This window comes from Rhea americana, unplaced genomic scaffold, assembly GCF_003343005.1.
Source record: "Rhea americana isolate MKP2758 unplaced genomic scaffold, rheAme1 scaffold_36, whole genome shotgun sequence".
Lineage (NCBI taxonomy): Eukaryota > Metazoa > Chordata > Aves > Rheiformes > Rheidae > Rhea > Rhea americana.
Genome location: NW_028186490.1, coordinates 2149393 through 2171490, shown reverse-complemented (window position 1 = coordinate 2171490; position 22098 = coordinate 2149393). Strand labels below are relative to the sequence as shown.

The window sequence follows — 22098 nt, the reverse complement described above, 5'->3', positions numbered from 1 at the left end:
AATAAAAAAAATAAAAAAATAAAAAAATAAAAAAATAAAAAAAATAAAAAAAATAAAAAAAATAAAAAAAATAAAAAAAATAAAAAAAATAAAAAAAATAAAAAAAATAAAAAAAATAAAAAAAAAGTCAAAGAAGGGGTGGGTGGAATAGAAATTCTGGTTTTAGCTTCTCATATGTGTTTATGCAAGACAGCCTCCTCACTGCATATAAGCTTCCTTTTTTGCTAGCCATCACCTCCTGACAGCTGCACCCACTGTGTCAGACTACTTTCCACAAATAGGAGCAACCTCTAAATTCTTCAAATTAAAAAAAAAAAAAAAAAGTAAAGATAACAGTAACGCTCATTTCTGATGTTATCTACAGCCAAGACACTTTTAAAAAAAAGCACCAAAGCCAAAAAAAAAAAAGTTTAACAGAAAGTATCTTCCCTCCATTTCCTCCTGCCAAATTAGGTTAGGTCCAGTCTGTCCTTTCAGACATTTCATTCATATTTCAGAATGACATTTTTCAAGGTTAGATTGCCAGTATTCACTGCTGACAGTACAGCCTTAGGCAAGGCTTACTGTATTCTTCAACCTAATATTACACAGAAGTTTATTTCTATCAAGTTAGAGCACTTTTGTAAGATTAGCAACACCACATTTGATCATGTCAGATTCACCTCAGGTTTCCAGGAAAAATTAATACAGCCAACAAAAAAGAAACCAGATTTCAAACATTTTAAATGGAGGAATTTATGGATCTACAATTTGCAAAAGTGCCTCATATCAGTCAGAGATTTACGTGTCAAGTGTACCAAATATTTGATTTAAAATGTGTACAGCTTTTTCACTTACAGAGCACACCTGAGCTAGCCAAGTGTTCATTCACATTTCCTTTTTCTGCTCAGAAATCAGTCCTTCAAAGTCAAAGCAAAATGAGTAGCAGCAAGTGTTACCTGTAGACCCCCAAACAGGCATTTTTCTTTTATTGAAAAACTATTACTGCTGTCATGTTATAGTTTTCATAAAAGGCATACAGAAACTATCAGAACCTGAAATCAGTGAGTACAAACATCTTAAGAACAACTTCCCACAAAAACAAACAAAAGGAATATTCAAAGGAACACCCTAGCTTTGTATGAAAGCTAGAGTCCTCATGTTCTTTTTTATTGCCAGGATGCAGCAAATGTTGATTTAAGAAAGGTCTGTTTCAGACTAGACAGGGGCTATGAACATTTACTCCATATATTTAGATGTCAAGTACTAAGAAGAGCAGTTGGGGGAGGTAGGGAAGAAAGACACCAAGCACAGAAAACCAGACAGGAATTCCTTTCCATGCAATCCGCCCCCGCCAAAAGTGACTACTGGGATATACTTGGGGGTAGGAGGGAAAGCAGAAGAGGAGAGCAAATTCCTCCAATAGTTCATTTTTCCAAATAAATAGATTGTTAGCATCTCATCTGTTTGGATTTGAAAACACTTTTGAAGCTGTCTACTGAAGCTGTCTATGCTGACAACCTGCCTGCAAGATGAGCAGCTACTCACTTGCTTTTAAATGAATTTCATGAGAGTATAAAGAAGTTAAAAGAACTGCCCATCATAACAGAAGTTGGAAGTGGTAAAGCCTAGACTACAAGTACTCGTATTTTCAGATTTCTGGTCTTTAAATAGTTTATAGCAGATCTGAAGCAGAAGGGCTCGCTAAAGCCAGGAGGTTCCTTAACAGCCACTGTATTCCACGTTTTCTCCAAGGTAAAGCATCTTACTTCTAGTTGAACGAGAATAAAATCCAATATATAGATGGCTATAACGGAAGCTATCATCTTTAACAATGCAGTAGTATAAAATTTGTTTCAAGAAAATTTAGAATCATTAAAAGACATAATTTCCTATTATTTCCCTTTCCTCAAGCAGTATGGCAGACAGGAATGTCGAGTGACCCGACCCAAGGAACTTTCCTGTTTGTCACATACCTCTTGTGAATCTAATTCTCAAATGGCCACAGAAGAACAAGTCACTGGTTTCTAAACCAGTGTGAGCTCCGATACTACAGCATGCAGTTAAATATATGCACATGCAAGTTCAGTAACGGATCAGTCCATATGCACATAGCATGCGCTGCTACCTAACAGATGAGACTCCACCCTGACGAGTGGTTTTCTGCAATCACTTCTTGACTGATTTATCTACACTTTTTAGAACTTCAGGATTTGTTTATTACTTGCATCTAAACAAAAGCTCGCTTTGCTGAACCAGTGGAGCATGTTGCCAAACATAAAACAATAAATAGGATTTTTACTGTACAATTTTCCAGTAATAAAGAAGCACTAATATTTTTAAAACATTAATATCTTAGTGACACTTTTTTAAAAAACTGATTAAAGAGCAAAAGAAAGAGCTGGATAGTTCAAGGCAGAGCAAAAATAATCAGATCAGGAAATACCATGTGTAGGTACAAGCTCTATTATGTATTCTTATAAGCCTCAGTGGGTAAGCTTTTTACTAAATATTTGGTTATTAGTCAGTTTATACAAGTCAATGCTCTGTCCTCCTCTCCCACTATCGCTAGTTTCCTTGCTAACCTGACTCCTACAGCAGGTTTACTAGTGTTTACAAAATAAAAGAGCAGCAACAAAGTAGGAAATCAAAGCTGAGTGTCTTAAATTAGGAACGGAAGGAAGAGAGAGGGATGCAGCTGCCATTGTAAGCACAGAGCTTGTTTAACTAAGTTCAGTGATTGAAGTGGAGATTATTTTGTCTTAAATTTACTAGGCTTATCAAACACTGCTTTTCTCATTACCTTTAAACTATTTCTGAATAACCACTTGGCTAACTGCTGCTCATTATCCACCTATCCTAGGCACTTTAAAGAATTCCATCTCATAGTGCTTCATGTTCGGTGTTATCTACACCTTTATAGATCAATATCAAGACAACAGTTCAAGCAGTTTGATATAAGGCATCCATGTAAGATAACAATGCAACTTAAATGAAGCCTAGCAGAGTTCAGTTCCAGCCTCCTCTATATAAAGCTAGAAGTCCAATGATTTCTAAACTCCCTGAAGTCTTAAAAAAGACACTCAAAAAAGCAGAAATCAGAACACACACTTTTCTAAAAAAGCCTTTATGAAACACAAACTCAAAAGAGAGAATTTTCCAGGAATGAATGATTTACAAAGCTTCTCTCCCTCAAACTTTTTACGCTCACATTCTGACTATTTTATGTAGCTGTCTGCAGGGCTTTGACATCACAGCCTTGCATGAAGAAACTGCACGTTCTGCTTTATTAGCCAACAGTTAGAAGACACAAACAAACTTTCAATCTGGGTTGAAATAATAGAATACCATAGGCTGAGGCACACTTCTGCAGCATCTATCCCAAACTACAGCTCAATACAGATCAACCTCAAATGTTTCTTCAGGTTGGTCAGGGCCTCACCTAATCAAGCTTTGACTATCTCCAAGGATGGAAATTCCATGGCCACCCTGAGCCCTTGTTCCATGTTCCACCAACCTTATGAAGGGTTCTCTCCTTCATCTAATTGTAATTTCCTTTGCTGCAGCTTATCCCAGGTGCCTCTTATCCTTTTGCTGCGTATCTCTGAGAAATGGCAGACTCCATCTTCTCTGTAATAGATAGTGCTGAAACAAGGCACTTCAACAGGACTTTCCCATGCAAAGACAAATTTTAAAAAGTATACACATCTAACACCTGAAAGGAGTATAGTAAAGATAAAAATTCATAGTTGTAACTCCTTATTAGTTCATGACAACTTCTACTCAGTGTTTAACGCGTGCTGCAGACATGTCTGTCTCACTGAGTCAGCTGCACATCTTGCTAGCTAATGTTGCCACAGATACACAGACATTACATAAAAAAATTCCTAAATCTACAAACAGCCCTTATCACCACTGTGGCACAAACAAAAGATCTGAATCTGAAGCCAATCTCAAGATACCGCTGGAGACAAAATTAAATGCTTGACAGCAGAGGAAAAAAAAAAAAATATATATATATATATATATATACACACACACCACATATATATATACGTGGCAACCTTAGTATTGCAGTTTATGCTAACCCCCACTTCTATCAGGGATTCTACCTAGATGAGGGAACACCAGCCATGCCACTGAAACGACTTTGCTGTGATCAATCAACTTCTCTTCTCCTGTGCCAGAGTCCTTGTAGAAGTCTCAAGCCTACTCCACTATTGAGAAAGCCCAAATTCCTACGTGTTCGTACCTATAACTATTTAAAGGACACAAGAGTTAAGGTTTTACAAGCCCATAGAGTTCTCTTCCAAAGTTCCCGTGCACACACCCCCCACAGTACGTAACAGTCACAATAACAAGTCATAATAATCTATAAAAACAGAATGTTTCTCACCTAAACCTAAATGCAGCAGTCCTGGAGTGATCCATACAGAAATCTAACAATTTACACTGTTTATATTTTAGAATACTGCCTAGTACCAGCCAATTAAAAACTGAACTCTTCTGCGTGAACTTGAAGGAAAAAAAAAACATTAACATCTACAATACCAACTGAAGTAACACCAGGTATGCTCCTTGAAATAGGAGTCCTATAAGCAGACAGGAGAGAAGGAGAAAGGGGGGGGGGATTTTGATTCAGATTTATTCCAAGCAAAACTCTGTTTTCAGCAAGATTATTATGAACACACTCAAGACATGCCACAAAACTGCAGTAAAATTTTGGGTCAGTACAGCACAGTGATGCTCAGACTGCAGGTCTAGTTTTAAGGAAGAATAAGGCAAGGGGGAAATGGAGGAAGAATATCTAGTCAGTTAGATAGTCTTATTAAGAAGTTGTATACAAACAGAGATCTTCCAGAGAGCTTTAAAAAAATTACACACACAGAACAGCCCCTCTCACCACAGTGGTAACAGTAAGTGGTACACTGAAACAATAATCCAGCATCTGCATTTCTAGAAAAAGAAATGGTTGCAAGTAACTTCCATTTAGCTGCTGCAGCTGAGTAACATCAGGACAATTCAGGAAAACAGAGGTGCATGCGCACACGGGCACACACAAGCCCCCCCCCACCCACCCACCCACACAAATCCTGTCAAGCACAGGATCCTGCCACAGCCTCCGGCCATATCCCACCCCACCAGAAAGAGTCAGCTTGTAAGTCCTGGTGAACAGAGCATACACAGACATATTTGAATGTATCTGCACATCCTATTGCAAAGTCGCACACAACGTATTTTTATTGGTTAAAACTCACCTTTGCCTCATCGCCCCCATAACAGACCCCTGAATTGCTCTAAATTGGTTATTCAATAATAACATTTTGAAAAGCAGAATTAGTCTGCATTTTGGAAATAAAGATGGCTAGACTAACCGTAAAATACATATACTGGTAACTATTCTTATTTTCAGTTTTCTTAAGTGCTAAAATTCTGTACTTGCAGAAATTCTGTTTTAACTTACTCTTAATTGTATTCACACTTTAAAATTTTAATCAAAATAAACACAACAGACTCCAAAGACATCTTTATCAAAGCACTAACAGAACAAGTCACAGTCCAGTGTGGCTGGGTTCCTACTTCACCATCAGCTATCTGCACTTCCCAGTCTACTGAACTTCAAGGAATCAGAAAAGGTTAAATGCTTTGTCCAGCCTCCCCATCTCCAACAAAAGTTTATCAGCTTAAGTCAGTGAGACTTGCAATTTTAAGTTGTTCAGTGAACTCCCAACTACAACCGCACAGTTCTGTATTACTAAGCTTCTGACTTAGAAGGTATTTATCAGGCCTATTAAGTTTGGAAATAAAAGTAATTTAAAAACTACTTATCCTTATTATATCTAGCTTCTTAAACACTGGAGAATCACAACCACAAATTCACATTTCAGATAGCCATTTAGCAAAGTTAACAGATGCCAAAACAGTAACACTGCAACCTTGTACTATATTAGCAACACTTCCTAATAGAGTTTTTCAAGATGAGCTTTTAAGTTTCCAAGCTAAGTTATTTAAACACTTTAGGCCATTTAATCTAGTTACAGTCAAGACTGTTATCCACCATGCTTCTTATTTCTCTAACTGCCAGAACAAGGAAATCATTTAGCAAGGCACTATAGTCCACACTATAAAGAATGTCATGCTACATCACTAGTATCCAGAGAAAATCGTACTAGTTTAATGATTAATTAGGCTCTCGACAGCAAACCACCAAGAACAGTACAGGAACCGTTGGCTAAGCGGTGCCTCATTTTATGCACTTCATTCTCAAAATTCTACAGTTTAATAATCACAATTCTAATTCACAATCATTGCCATAACATTATTGTTCAAGGACATGACAGTAAGCAACTCTCCCAGTGTCGTTCCAGAAAGTTGCAAGGCATAAGGTTCAAAGCAGAGCCTCACAATTGCAGGGAGAGACTTTCTTCTTTTACTTGCTCAAATACAGTCCTGCATACAGAGAAGAGTTGCCTTTTGAAAGAAGCTACTAAAAAGATCCTAAATGCATTCAAAGTCACACAGAAAGGCTTTTAAGTCATTTGACCAAGTAACACTTCTCTCAGTGCTAGCTTGACAATGCTTATTCTTTCCCAAAAATGATGGTATTTTGCAACTTTCAACTGTCAGATTGGAAAACTCCATCTGATCAGCAGTTGATTTACAGCTCTGGAATCTTATACATTAAGAAAGAATTATCTATCAAGAAATTGCAGAGACCCTCAACTGCAAAGTACCAAGATTTTTCATGACCTCTTTTACAACCAAGCGGCTGCAACACTGAGAAACAACATGGAATTATTATCACATTCCAATTGCTGCAGAATAAACACCAAAGACTCACGAGTACAATGATGGTTGAACATTAGCCAAAAAAGAGGAGGAGAAACCCTTAAACTAAGGCAACTAAGGATGTAGCATAGAGAAAACATCCAAGGCAGTTCTCCTTAATTCTAGGGGCAGACTTCTGTTCTTTTTATACACTAGAAGAAAAATCTTCACAAAGAAGGTATCTCCAAAGAGAGAGAGGGAGAACAAGCAAGTAAAAATTACCATTTTCTAAATCTAATTACGATTTAAGGATCAAGTGTCTCTCCCAGTTTAGAAGGAGAGTTCACAGGAAGACTGTAGATGAACAAATATGAACAGAACTGTTGCAACTACACAAGTTTTTTTTTGTTTGTTTTAAACTCACTGCTGTCAGTTTCAATACAGGATTGTATATCACATCAGTTTGTCTTCAAAATAAAATAATTAGATAATCAAATTTCAGCAGTCCTTAGGACTAAATAGCTCACAATATAGGTTTGGAATTGTTCCTAATAAACTACAATTACACATGCATCATTTGGAAATATGTTGCTAGACTTTATATCCAGGTTGGAGAAAAGGATGAGTCAGGTCTCCCCAGACTGTTCTATAGGAAACTGCAAATAGATGACATCTTCCCAGAAACTAAATTCACTAATACCAGAAATAAAAACCCAAACTTCCCCTATCATGAAAGAATAGGGCCAATCTAGCTTAGGAAAAAACAACTGAATTCCCCTCCCACCATACGATTGAAGAAAACTTCCACAGGTATGTTTCTCAGCTCAGTCAGAATGTGTTGGATTGTAAGATACCAAGCTGAAGAGATCCTGGTATCTATTTACAGTGATATGAGCTGTTTCTCCAGAACACAGGTTGACAAAGCTTTTCTATTTCAGTTTTAAATACTCAGTAGATGGGATAAGGTATTCTCCAACTTCTGATGAGCCCCAGAATCTCAGGTGTGAATAGAAATCATTTGGAAGTATTCATTCAGCTTCTGCATAAATTTGGTACTTACAGTATTTCAGAAACTACAGGGACAGCTCCCTCCCCTCCCCNNNNAAAGAAAGAAAACACTGTAGGGAGCAGCAACATCCAATGATCATCTCAAAAAATCAAGGACCAGAGCTAGAGGCACTGATGTACAAGCCAGCCTTCCAAGAAATCATAGCGCATCTTGTGAATTGATAAGAGAAGCACAAACACAGGAGTTTTTTCGTCAAGTAACAATAGCATTTGAGTCATTTGTCACTGTAAATATGTCACAAGGGAAAAAGTATTGGTTATCTTTACAGTGGTGTTTTATTGACTAAGACAGTTGAAGCATACTTTTCATTTTCCCCTTTTTTTCCACACTCCATCTGTGGTCTCCTCAGTATGAGCACTGCACATGCTCGCCTGTAAAAACTTGCCTATCACTCCACTTTCATGCTTAGAATCAACCCCACGTGCAGTCTTCAGGTAAAGTCACCTCCAAATGTTAGGTAGTGGGAATATTCCCGAAAGTGTAAAAATCAGTAAGATGCATTCCGTAGCGCTTCCTTTCTGCCTAGCTTTTCTGTTTCTGCTCAGTGGAAAAAGTTTAGAGGCCAGAAGGGATAAGGCAAAGCAAGCAAAGAAATCTCAGCCAACAGTCTCCTGTCGCCTTCCCACAGGAAGGCAGGAAGCTGAGGAGCAGAGCAGGGAGGAGCCATGGATGCCAAAAAACTTCACTATAGATTGGCCCTTTGCCTAAAAGGCAGAAGGAGGAACACCCAGTGTCTGCACTGCCACAAGCTGCATCCCAGAAAAATGAAATCCAAACCACACCAAGTCATACTTTGAAAAGTTAAATGGACATAGGCCAGCAAAAGCAAAATTAAATAGGAGTTCAAAGTACGAAAAAATAAAATAGCTTGTTTTTACATAAACATCAACTTAGAAAGAAAAAAATGAAAATAAAGGGGAAAATTTTTCATGCCAAGAATCAAATGGAAGCAATTAATAATGCAGTTGCTGAGCTGAAGAACCAAGAACAACCAGAAAAAGTAGGTATCAAATGGCCTTCCGTGTTTTTCACATTATACTTGAGGTATATCAAGCAAAAGATGTAACAACAGAGACGCTATACAGGCGCACTATCCTCTAAACTGTTAGACAAATGGCCATGACCTTAAAAAAATAAAATAAAATAAAAATAAAAATTTTCTCCTTTTAAATCACATTGAAAAATAAGCAAGCAAAATCCTGTCTACAGCAGAGAAACATATGCTTCTTCAAGTTTGCATCCACACTGCATCTGCACTCAGCTAGAGGCTGGTAGGTTTCGTACAGTTTCCAAATTGCAGAACCTTCCTAGTGCTTATCCAAGTAACAAAGAACAAGGAACACACATGGAAAATGTCACTGAACACAGCTGTTCTTCCACTGACCCCATTAAAGATAAATTAAATATCCATTACATCATTTAATGACTTTAAGATTGACTTTTAAATACCATTTTTTACTGCATTCCAGAAGTATTTTTTGATGCACTGAAAAGCTTATCCAAAACCTAGATACTGCTCAGTATCATGACAGACGTGTTCAGGCCCATTCTCCCCTCTGTTCGCACCCTTTCCTACAATGGTTTCAGTTTTTACACTGCATTTTCTGATTAACATACTTGTACAGCCCTTTTCAGGAGATGATGGGTGAGAAGGTGTGAAGCGTGAGAGATGAGATTTGTATGCAAGATACCCTGAACATAAGGAACACATAAGAGCAGTTAAAATTGATCTTGCACACTTCACTATATTGCAACGCATAGTTTTAACAAACTACTGAGCAGTAAGTTTCCTTCTTTTTCTGCTCATTATTTTCTTCCATTTGCAGGAAAGAAGAAATAACATTTTAAGCTTTATCCTAGGAAGTGTCTCTGTTTTCAGTTTTTGTTTGTTGTCAAGACTGTTTTGCCTCTGGCCAGAGGTCAGTCAATTCCTTTAATGCATCCATTAATTTAACACTTTAGGATAGATGCTTACCTAATATGGATAGATAATTTGAATCTAAGCACCATTTTAAAATAGCCGCCAGAATGTTCAAGATAACTGTCAAGTCCTATTGAAATTTAATTCATGCTGCTCATCATGTTATATCATGTAAAGCCATGTACATGATATATTACCACACCACGCACAGAATGTATACTTGATGACAACTCTTTGACTTTCTGAAATCTGTCCTTCCTATTGGCCTTGTACTTGCATTTCTTCATATGGGAATGAAAGAGCAAGACTGCATGTCAAAAGGAATGGAAAGGGGTGGGGAAACATAAAATTCAAATAGCTGCACTACATTCTTCTGCTTCCTGTAATTGAGAGTTCACATGCCTTGCACAAATTCAGAAGCACCAAAACACAACGTTTGAAGGAAACAAATGGATTTTTAAACAAATGCTTCCTTTCAGGTCTATAGAGAACAGGAAATAACACGATAGTTGCATTTAGTTACAGCAGCTTTAGCCTGTCCTATTTCTACTCCTACTGAAACAAGATGACTGCATCTAGCTGTTTTGAATCACCAGCTGGGTCGGAAGACAAGAGTTAAGCAGCTCCATTCACCACCAAAAGGGAAGGTAGCACTTCCAGCTCCCTCTTCCACACAAGTATTTCATCACTGAACACTCCCATAGCCAGGTTCCAGGTCTGCAAAACTAACTTCAGCCATTACTGAAGCTAACTGCCTTACAGCAGTATCTATCTCTTTGGTGCACTAGAAACCTCAGGAAGGCAGGCTCAGTGTCTGCATTTTGCACTGCAAGTGTGAAAGTTTGGCTTGCCAAAGAGGGGGAAACTCTCTGAACAGACTTCAAATGCACTAGATCTTAAATGTCTCATCCTGATGAGATGTCAACTATACATAAAGATCAAAATGACACCCCCCCCAAAAAAAAAAAAGAAAAAAGAAGAGAAAAACACACACACACACGCAAAAAACTTTGTAATCATCTGAACAGATTTCCACACACACACACACTTATTTCCCTATTAAAAGTCAACATGAAAGATATTTCAACTTCACCTCTAATATTAAAAAAGAAACAAAGCTCTTACTTGAGCTAGCTACATAAACAGTCAAATAAAGAAGCTCTAAAATACACTGATTTGTTCCAAGTCTAGCCTTGCCTAATAAATGCTACTTGGCTACAGTTTATTGAATCAAATTCAATAAATAATCTTGACATGCCCTATATCACCACTTAAACTACTATTAAAAATAGCTTAACAGTTTTTTTTTTTAATAGTGTTGTTTTGTTCACTCGTGAATCACCAAGAATGTCAGATCAACATTCAATAACATCCTAATAAACAAGAGGGGTACCTATTTACAGGGTTAGTTTTAGAATTGTCCTTTCTTATACTACAGTCAAAGGCCACATAGTTTAGAGACCAGTATCTATCCTATATTTAAGCCAATTCTACATATATTAGCCCAATAATCTGCTTCATAACTAAGACAAGTAAATAGCACACTTGAGGACACAAACTCCACAAAATCAACTGCTGATTTGCCAACCTTACACTCTTTCCTGACACAGAAAAACTTTTGACACATGCTATACAGTTTTTACACACAAGTCACACTATTAATTTTGAGGCACTCAAACGAAAGTTTATTTCTTGCCAAAGCACTTGTTAGAGAACAGATTTGTTTGGCTAACTTCTGAAAGACAGATTTATCCTCATACCAGTATTTTAGTATGGCAGAAATAGCTTGTTCAGCACCATGACCCAACTAGTGTTTCTAGTGATGGATGCCAATTACTATGTTTAGACTACCAGGGGAGACTTTCCCTCCCCACTCCAGAGAATTCACATGAAGCACTGTTGCATTGAATGGTTTTGGTTCCTCAGTATTCTGACTTTTGAGTTTTTTCATTCCACTGTGGACTATCAGAATTAAAGAATCTCTTAAACAGTAGATAGCTTTATCACTACAAGTAATTAAATCTTTATAGTGAATGATTACAGCAGTAATTGCACAGTAAGTAGAAGTCCTGAATTCCCATTCTGATTATTAAGCATGAAGCTCCACACATCCTTCAAACACTTTGGAAGTCCAATTTAATAGAAATCTACACGTAGGAAGAATTGTATTTAGGATAGGCTTAGGAAACTCACCAAAAGGGGGGGGGGAATCCACCTGCATGTACCAATATTTGTATTGTCTAGTCTCAGACAGTTCCGCAACCTAGCCGCTCTTGTAGATTCCACTAGATTCACATATAACAAGACAGTTTTCCTCTCTCCACCTTCTGACTCCTTACAACCAGCTGAAGGAAGAACATCAGCAAAAACCACCATGAGTTGGTAGAAGGAGATGCTAATGGCAGCACTACAATGACAAAATAATCTGGGTTTTTTAATGACCAAAGCAACCGCCAGGTAACTTTACTACCAAGTAGTTCAAACACTGGAAATATTCTATTTTAAGTAACTTAATTCAAGTAGAACAAGTTGCTTCATTTCAAGTACACTGAAAATCCAAAAAACACTTCTGCACACTAAACGAGGAATGACTAAAGAACACCTATAGACGTGCATTTGACACTATCCTTTCAATATGTATGTATATCCTACACAAAACACTGATCAACACTCCCTCCCTCCCAGCTCCCGCAAGGGCTTAGACCCTGCGAATAATTAAACTAGAAATAAGGGCCAAACAACAGCAGCTTCCTACAACATGTAGGAAGGCCAAAGAAAATGAATTAAGAGAATTCTGCAGTTAACCACAATATGTCCCTCTGACACCTTCACTTAGATGTCTAACATATTTACATTAGCTCCAGTTCTCATTAACAGTAGTTTTTAAGTCAAGCCTATCTACATTCCACTTTTTTAAAAAAAAGTCTTAAATATCAAGAGTTCTACTGGCAGTATTTCAGTTTCAGCTGGTGTTAGAACTACAAGGGGAAAAAAAAAAAAAATCAAAAGTCAAGCATGCCCATGCAGAAAGTGAAGGTAATACACCACAGACATATCAGATTGCAGATTTCAAGATTATCAGTCTACCACACAGACAAGACAAAGAACTGTTTGACACCCAGAAGAGAGCACATATCCACTGCTCTCTTCCCTGCTGCTTTTTACCTACAGGAAATCCGAAGAGTACACTATTCAAAACAAAATGGCAGGACATGGCCAGCTAAACCAACTTTGCTTTTCCGAATTGATTCTGCAAGGAACTTTGACCTGTATCCCCACTCACACACATTTATATAGGTACGTTTTTTTTTTTTTTTAAAAAAAAAAAAAGAAAGAGAGAGAGAGAATCATTATTTTTCCATTACTACGCTTGTTTTCGTTTTCCAACTTACCTGGTCTTTTTCATGGGGTAGAAGGCTGACAGGTGGAAGAGAAGCTGGGAAAGCACTGGAATATTTGGAAGTTCCTTTGCCTTCCAAACTTCCATAATTCACCCTATACTGAGGTCCATCCTTCAGTAATCTCCCATTGTTCACTGCACGTTTGGCCCCCAGACGTAATCTCTGCTGAAAAGCAGGATTGTTGAAAATACTTGCTAGATCATTTTGACTTCTCAAATATTTTTCTATGTTTTTCAGGGAGGAGCCATTTGGTTCTTGAAGTCCTTCAATTGCTCTTCTTAAAAGTTTATTCCAATCCACATTACGAAGCTCATTACAAGCTCCTCTAGATCCCTTAACAGATTTAGGAATAGTGCCAGGTTTAATACATGAAAACCGTCCAGGATTATCTGGGTCCTTGTAGGATGCAAGGCCTTTATTGGTAACTTTGAGAATAGAACCATCTTGAACACTAAGTTCCAACTGCTCTGAAACAGTCTTCTTATCTAATCCATGGGAAGCACAAACAGCATGACATATTCTCTCTTCCGATGGTCTTTGCTTTTGCTTTTTGACTTTCTGTATAGCTTCAAGAATCCACTCCGTATAAAGTGGGTTGGCGAGTTTTACCATGGTTGACCAGTAATTGCTTCCAGCCAAGAGTTACCCATAGAGGTTCCTTCTTATCCTTTTAAGGGATCTTTCAGAGGTTTTTCACACCTCAAAAACAAATCAAAGGATCCCACATACTGTTTGGATGTGTCTCAAAAATATCCATCCTAAGGAGACAGAAAAGGCAGCGCAGTATCTGCTGACTGAAACTTGTAATTACTTTGCCTCAATGGAAGGGTAGAGAGGATTCATTTGTGATGACATTAGTACATCCTTACAAATAAGTTCAGTTCAACCTTGAAACAGAGAAAGGAAAAGACAGGAAGAACAAAGTTAGTGCTGAAGTAGTTTAAATAACAGGCATGTATTCATACTGTAGATACTGCAGAAGGCAAAACCTCTGTGAGACTATCCAAAATCCACCTGATAAGTTTCCTCCTCATGCCAAACAAGCAGCCATATAAACTTTGTATTTCATATTACATCCAGCATATTTAGGCTAAATATTTAGCCTGCTATTGACTAGTTGGACAATTTTTATTCAGCCAAATATCGGAAAAATATTTTCCAAAACACAAACTGCCTAAAAACCATTTTTTAATCCACTGATATAAGAAAATGACTATATGCATGATTAGTGCATTAAAAAAAAAAAAAAAAAGAAAAAGAAAAAAAACCACACCCTGGCTTGATGAAAGTCAAATTATTAGTCACTGCCTCTTCTTGCAAAGCAGTGTCTTTAACTCTAGGCTATATTCTGATTATGCAACTCAGAAGAATCAATATCAAAACATCAGTACTGAATTACTAGTACTGCATCCTTCATTAATACCTAGCAATGTTACAACACAGAAATGGATCACAAATGTATGCCTCATCTTAAGCTGTGCTGTTAACGGACACTTTTTTGATACAGGCTCTCAGAAACAGAAATTAAAGTGAAGTAACTGGAGAAATTTTCACATAAACAAACTGTCAGCATGAATATATATAAAGAGGTCATATTGACAAGGTGAGCTCTGTCAGTGACTCACAGTTTCAAGAATCACTTTCTTTACTTACTATTATGCAGTGTAATAAAGAACAACTTCTTTCCATAAAAAGATTCAGTGACCTACAAAAAAAACTGTTGAATAAATCCAAAAGAACATCTCAATCAGGAATTTATTCATTCTGCAGATCAACATATGTAAGTCACATAAAGGAAAATAAGACAGCAGTCATTTAATGAAAAAATAAGTATATTTGAGGTTAAATTTAAAATAGCTTCTTCTGCCATGAATCTAAGTGACAACATTTTAAGTTCCACAATTCTGTTCATGTCTGTTTTAAAGCCAAATACACACACAAACACCAGAAAGAAGGAAAGCTTCATTTTCAATAGATTGGTTCTCTTGTAAAGAAGATTTTCCAGTTTCTCAGAAAAACCNGGGCAAGCAGATACACAAACGCATCATTTCTTAGGCTGCTTGCCACAGTTTGTAATAGTCATATGTATGATTCTTTAAGTCTTGGTTATCATTTCTATTTTAGTCAAGTCATCTTGGATTTCACTTGGAGTTAGAAACTCAAATAAATTATTGGCAAGAAGTGGAAACTACATTTCTCCAAAACCTGAACTGATGCAGTAATTTAAGTTTTTTTTCACTTGTTAGAAAGATTTGCTCTAACTATAAAGAGGATGACTAAAAGTAAGATTTTTCATCCTATACCCTTCCCACCCATCTCTTTACCCAACATCTAATACATCCAGATCGTATTTCACACATTATTATACCTGCACAGTAGGATTAGTAACAGAATAGCAGCTGCTTACTGCTGAATGTAAAACCATTTTAAACACACTTAGCAAAGACATAGATGATTTCATGAATTTGTCATTCTTTACGTTTGATTAGAGCTTAAGTATTTTCAGATTTGTAAATACTGAAGTCCATCTGATGCCAGAATGAAAAGACACATTCCTAATACAAATACAGGGCCTGAATATTTAATTGACTCCCTTACACTGAACCCCACTGATCTACAGAGAGGAGTGGATCCTGTCTCTTGCTTCCAGGCAGCGTTCATATGTTATATTTGGTAACCGTTCTGTATATTTCAAGCATTTGTAACAAAACAATGATTTAATCTGTGAATAAATATTTTAATTTAATCCTGCTAGTGAAAACCTTTAGCTCAGGAAATTCTTTGTAGCTGCATATAAAATCAGATTCCTAGAAAGCTACTTTCAAATGCGAAGTTGTTTAGTTAGGCTGTTCTACGAATCTTTATGAAGATGGTCAGTGCTCAGTTAAACACTGACAACTGCATTTGCTGAGTCAGACATATTTCCCTCACTTTTAAATCTACTGCAGCTTGTACTGTTATGTTAAATTTTGTACAAGCAACCACATCACTTCCATTAAATTCCAGAACACACAGTGCAGGGTCTGTTTCAGGCATTCGGACACTGATGAACATTTTAGTGTAAGTGCTGTAACTTGTGGGTTACAGGAATTTTTATTGGCCAGTGACTGTGGCAAAAGGTGAGCATAAGCCTATAGCTCTATTAAAGTGTGCTGCTTGATGCAGGAGTTTCACAGCAATATATATTCAGAACTACATTTTACTTATTTACTTAAATTCCCTATGTGTCATACAACCTCCTGAATTCTGGCATCTACTAAATCAATACCAGTTGAGTGTATCAGCAGGAGCACAGAATTTCCACCACACACGGCAGGATATTTTCAGAAGAAAAGCAAGAAATCTTAAATTCTCTCCTTCCAACAGAATCCAAGTTCATTATGCTTAAGAAAACTATGCAAAGCTTATCCAGTCCAATTTCTGAACTGTTTCAATACTACTAAGAGTTTTTGTTTCTCTGTCCCTCTGGCTGTATAGGTACTGAAGTGTAGCACCTTGACCTCCACAACTGACATTAAAAGGTCTACCACCTGTAAGATTCAGAATAACCACTTAACAACAAACATTTTTTGCCAGAAACGAAGTCCAGCTTAATATCCTGAAGCAATAAATTTAAAAGGCTTTTCATAAATCAAGTTCTGCTAAGACAGGTATTGATCCAAGATTGGCAACATGTAAGTATAAACACTTCCAATCACTCAGCATGTGTGGGGACAGAACTGCTTTAGAATTTTTCCAGGTTCAATGTAAAACAACACAGGGAGCTTCAAAATGAAGTTTTTAAATTCAGAACTGCATTTCTCCAATGCTATAAGAACAGCAAATACCTCATTTAACATAAAAGTATGATGTTCACCCCCTCAGATTTGGAGGAAATACCAATTTTTGCAAGTAATTAGAAACTGGTAGCAGGCACTCAAGCCTTTCCGTGTTCTTCCCTTTATAACTGAAAAACCTTTAATCAAAATCTCAACAAAACCCATCCAACGGCAATTAGATTCTCCAGACTCCCAAGTACATAAGACCACTTCCACGTTTTTGGCAATAGCCATTAAATTCTTAGTAACTCATATGGATTTCAACTTCAGTACTCTACTACACCTTATTTTGAACATAGTAATACAATTTGAAGCTTCTGAAATGTTAGTACACCGCTGATCTATTAACAAATCTGCTACTTAAGAGTTACAGAACATAAGCATTGTAGAGAGATTACTTTTAAAACAAGAAAAGCCATCTCTAGTCAAGGCTTGTCCTTTTACTTAAGTTATAAATCAGATAAATGCAAAGAAGTTGCAAGATCATGAAACTGCTTGAGATTTAAAATGAATGCAAATACATCCTTTATAAAATGCACACCTATTGTAAAACTGAATCTAAATGCATTGACTGAACATGTCATTCTTAGGTGTCATCAGTAATCCTATAATCCTGTAATGAGTTCTTGTTTTAGACTGAACTAGTATCTGGAATTACTTTTGAGCACTCCAGATTTTGAAAACAAGCTTTGTACTAAAGGGGGGGGGGGTGAAAATAAATAAATAAATGAAATAAAAGAGTTTAGCTAGTTCTCCCTATTCCTTTCCCTTCCCCTCCCCAAACAAAACTAAAAAAACTCATTACACAAGTATCCAAAAGCATTTTGAATACATGATCTAAAGTCTATTTTGGAGAAAATCATGAAAGCCTCACTTGTCATAATTGTAAATGCAGTTAAACTTTTAAAATTTGAGGTTAACAGAACAACCAGAAAAACAAGAAAGAAAACAAACAAACAAAAAAAATCCAGCAAGTTCTGCAACTTGCTGGTGACCTGTAAAACACCTTTACCTGTTCTGCACACATATAGGAGAAGCAGTAGCAGGTCAGCTCTCTGCTGCAGCATCAGGGTCAGGTAAGGATTGCAGCAGAAGACGAGCAAGGAGAGAAAACTGCCATTGCATTAAATAAGCTCTTTGCCATTCTTTTCCCCCTCCAACCCATTACTTGGAATTACGCAGCTAATCAGCTCTGTGTTCTAGCACCTCCATCTCAATTAATGATGCAAAAGAGGCAAGATATTTATTTCCCTATCTCAAATAAACACAAGCACACACCAAGAGATAGAGAAAAGGAAATTCAGACAAGGATTCCCAGTGTATGTGATGCTCTTAGAATTATTCACATCATGAGAACAGCTATTTCATTACTCTTCATAGAACATGTACTTTTCAATCTTAACAGGCAAAGGAACTGACACTTCCATGCTTTAACTGTAGGCAGACGAGGAGACATTGTAGCAACTTCAAAACTAAACAAAAAGCCGGGGGAGGGGGGCAGGAGGGGAGGAGGGAGGATCTCGAAGCGGTGCACCTGAAGAAGAAACTCACACGAAGTGCTTGCACTTTGCCATACCCCCACAAGCCAGCTGAAGATCACACGCCAAGAAGCGGTGACAACATGACATCAACAAGCACCACCAGAACAACCAGCAACACCACAACATGACACCATCAGGATTACCCAAATTTAACTCTCCCCACCCTCCTCAATGGAAGGTTTGAGTATTTTAAAATACGGTAACTAGAAAACAGTGAACATGAGAAGGTAACATTTGCTGTTCAGCAGTTTACCTGCAGGAGAGGGTTTCCCTTAAGGTATTTCTGCTTTGGGACAGTGATCTTAAACAGAGAGGATTTCTGTTTGCTTTTTTCAATGCTTTGTGACAGAACGCTAAAGGTGAGGTCTAAGGCTCCAATATGGGTTGAACACCACCTCTGAAACGCTGCTTTTCTCCCTCAACTTACTTATAATTTCCGCAGCGTTTCTAAGCCACGGAAGCCTGCAGCGCCTAGCGCCGAGGTACCGTTGATCTGACCGGGGCCGAGCTGGGGCAAGCTCCCGAACCCCCGCGGCCGCGCTCCGGATCCCCCTTCCAGAGGGGGAAACCCCAAGCCCGCGGGCTCGGCGCCCCCGCACGACAGGGCGGCGGGAAGGGGGCCGCGGCGGCGCGCACCTGCGCCCGCGGAAGCGGCTGGCAGCGCCGGCGCCGCCGCGCCCGCGGGAGGCGGGCCGCCAGAGCCCCCCTCCCCGGTACCACTCACCTCAGCGGGACCGGGGCCGGCGGGGGAGGAGCCACCTCCAGGCGCCGCAGCGGCTCCCCCTGCTGCCGGCTCTTCCCCTGCTCCCGCTGCCAGGCTGCGCCGGGGCGGCTGCCCCCGCTGCTGCGCTGTCCCCCGGCCGGCGGCCGCCGCTACTGCCCCTGCCGCCGCGGCTCGGCTCGGCTCACCTACGCCGCCGCCATTTTGTTTCGCCCTGTTGTACTTAACGTGAATCCGACATGACACTGATTACAGCCCAATGGAGTCTCATTAAAACCTTACCTACCCTGCGCCCCGCCCACTAGTGCCCGCCATTGGGCCGCGAGGCGCACGCCGCTCCACGCTTATAGGCCGTGGCTCGATGTCCATCAACCGCCCACCCCGGCCCCGATCCGCCCAGCAACCGATCTGTCTCCTCCATTGGAAGGCGGGGCGTGCCAATCACGGGGCACGCCCCTTCCCTCCACCCGCAACTCCGCCTACCTGTCAGAGAGGGCAGTGCTGGAGAGCGACCATTGGCTGCCACCGCCGCCACACACGTGCATGCCCCGCCCGCCATAGCCCAGCCTGCCTCATTGCTGGGCCCCGGGCGCTAGCGATTGGCCACCGGCCGCAAGTGGGGGCGAGCGCTCTCGCCAGCGCGCCCTCCTACTGGCTACCACAGCTGTCCGTCTGCTTTCCCCTGGCTCTGCTACCCTCCCCCACCCGGCGCCGCCCCACCCGCTTCTGCCGCTGAAGTTTGTTCGAGAGGGTGATCGCTAGCAGGAGACACCGGCGGAGGCCGCCTGAGCCAGCGCGGCCGGGCGGGCGCGCGACACACACCAATAAACAGCGTTAAATATTGAGCGTCACGCGCGTGCTTCAGATCCTGCCACTCGTCCGGGCGGGCAAGATGGAACAACATGCTCCCAGCGTAACCCTCCCAAGGTGCCTGGCACTGGCAGCCGCTTATCGCGCGCACACACACACACCCCGCACCACGGAGGGAGGGGAGGAGGGGGTGGAAACGGGGACGATGACAATGACTCTCAGCTCTACAGTCACATGCAGGTCCCTTCAAGTTTCGCCATGCGAAGCACAGGGACTTCTCTGTCACCCCGTCTGCGAAGGAACAATCGCAGCCTTAGAAAGGCAGGGTGGGAGCATGCAACACAAAAACCTCAGCCATCCCTTGCCTCCCTCCACCACCCCATTCCCCCCTCTCCCCACCCCATCCAACCCAGCCATCACCTCCTGCTGCTGCTCCCCCTCCTCTGCAAAACGCAGGGCATTGCAATACATTTACCAAGCACAAGTGTCTGCAAACACGTGCATCAGCCTCCAATGCAAAAGAAAAAAAAAAGTACCCAGCCTAGTGACAAGCCCCCTGCACTGAGAGAGGGGAGGGAAAGAGGGTTATTACGGTAAATTGCAGCCTGTCACCCAATGCAAAACAAAACCCATCGCATGCTCCTTATTACCCCCCCCCATAAACTCCTGGGAATCTAACCTCTGATGCAGGTTTCCCCCCTCTGCTTGCAATGACCTCCTTTCTCTGCCTGTATGTTTCTGCAGCAGCGGTTCCTGCGGAATGTGCTGCCCCTGAAACGCGATCGCGGCTCCTCTCTCTCTCTCTCTCTCTCTCTCTTTCTCCTTCTCTGTTTCTCGCTCGCTCGCTCGCTCTCTCTCCTGGCTGCAACCAGAGCCAGAAACACAACAACAACACAACCTCCCCCCACCCCCTTCCCCAAACACATACACACTGAAGAGACCCAGCCAGGAGAGCCAGACGAGCCGGGGAGGGGGTGGAGGGAATCCCCAGCCAGCGGACTGATTGCACCAGGTACCTTCTCTAAGCCCCTTTTGCAAAGGGGGGAAAAAGAAAAATGAATATAGACAGAATACCTTGTCTCCCCTCCTCCTCCTTCACCGCGGGGCTCCTCTTCTCACTCCAAAATACTAAAAGGTGGACGGGCAGATCAGACACAACCGCTCAGCTCACGGCGGGGGAGGGGAAACCATAAGAACAATTACCATTAATTTAGGAATTAAAACAAAAACCCACCCCAGACTTCCAGCCTTCCTGATGCTGAACGGACGCAGATTTGCGAGGACTGGTGCTCAGACACAGGACCTGATAACAGCTAATTTAAAGGTTAATCTACATAGGCTGTGACAGAAGAGGTCCCTCCCCACTTTTTTATCTGCTGTTGGCAAGTGGGAAATTGAGCTTCCCCCTGCTTCTCCCTCAAAAAAAAAAAAAAAAAAAAAAAATAGGGAAAGGGGGGAGGAAGAAAGTTTGGGGGGAGGCGCGTCCCCGCGCGGCGGCAGGCCGCGAGCGCGGGTGGCAGGCGGCGGCCGTTGAGCGGCCGTTGCGGGGCGCGCGGGCGCCTGAGGGGCAGCGGCCCCCGCCGGCCCCCCCGGGGGCCCCGCGCTCCGCAGGGAGGAGGGAGGGCGGCGCGGTTTGGGGGTGGTTTGCTGGGTCTCTTCTCTTTTCTTTTCCCCTCCTTCAATCTGTGCAGATTTAAAATGTCTCAATAGAAAGAGCACCACACGCAGTCACTAGGAAATCCATCCGAAAGAGCTTCAACAGTTCCTCAGTCCAGAGGAAGAGGGTTGTGTTCGAGGCAACCATAATTAGTACGTGGGACAGAGAAGAGGGTGAACAAATGACAGATGTTGCCCTCCCGTTGAGTTTGTTGTACGTGTAGTGAGACGTTTTGAGGAAGATACGTGATAATGCGCATAAAAGGACTTGAAGTGGTTTAAGCCGTTTTGCCGTGCTGCCAAACACCGCTCATCATGTCAAAGTTTTAATACCTTGACAGGCTTGATTCATTTCAGAGGTCTCCTGGACATCTGTTTCCATGAGTTGAGGGCGACACGTCACATTTAGGTGCC

At 40.6% G+C, this 22098-nt stretch overlaps 1 protein-coding gene across 7 annotated transcripts in view; it reads right to left on the bottom strand.

The window, feature by feature from the left end:
- KAT6B (lysine acetyltransferase 6B) overlaps positions 1-21316 on the bottom strand; it is a 122665-nt gene extending 101349 nt beyond the window's left edge. For 2 of the 7 annotated variants that reach the window (XM_085312276.1, XM_085312277.1), the window contains exons 1-2: positions 20708-20853; positions 13130-14025 (exon numbers count right to left, since the gene is read on the bottom strand). In XM_085312276.1, the coding sequence (XP_085168402.1) occupies positions 13130-13750 (621 nt within the window). In that variant the 5' untranslated portion in view covers positions 13751-14025; positions 20708-20853. Of the gene's footprint in view, positions 1-13129; positions 14026-19221; positions 19500-20707; positions 20856-21102 lie in introns of those variants that run through there. The other 5 variants (XM_085312274.1, XM_085312275.1, XM_085312272.1 and 2 more) reach the window with 5 other exon arrangements.
- Positions 21317-22098: the final 782 nt, after the last annotated feature.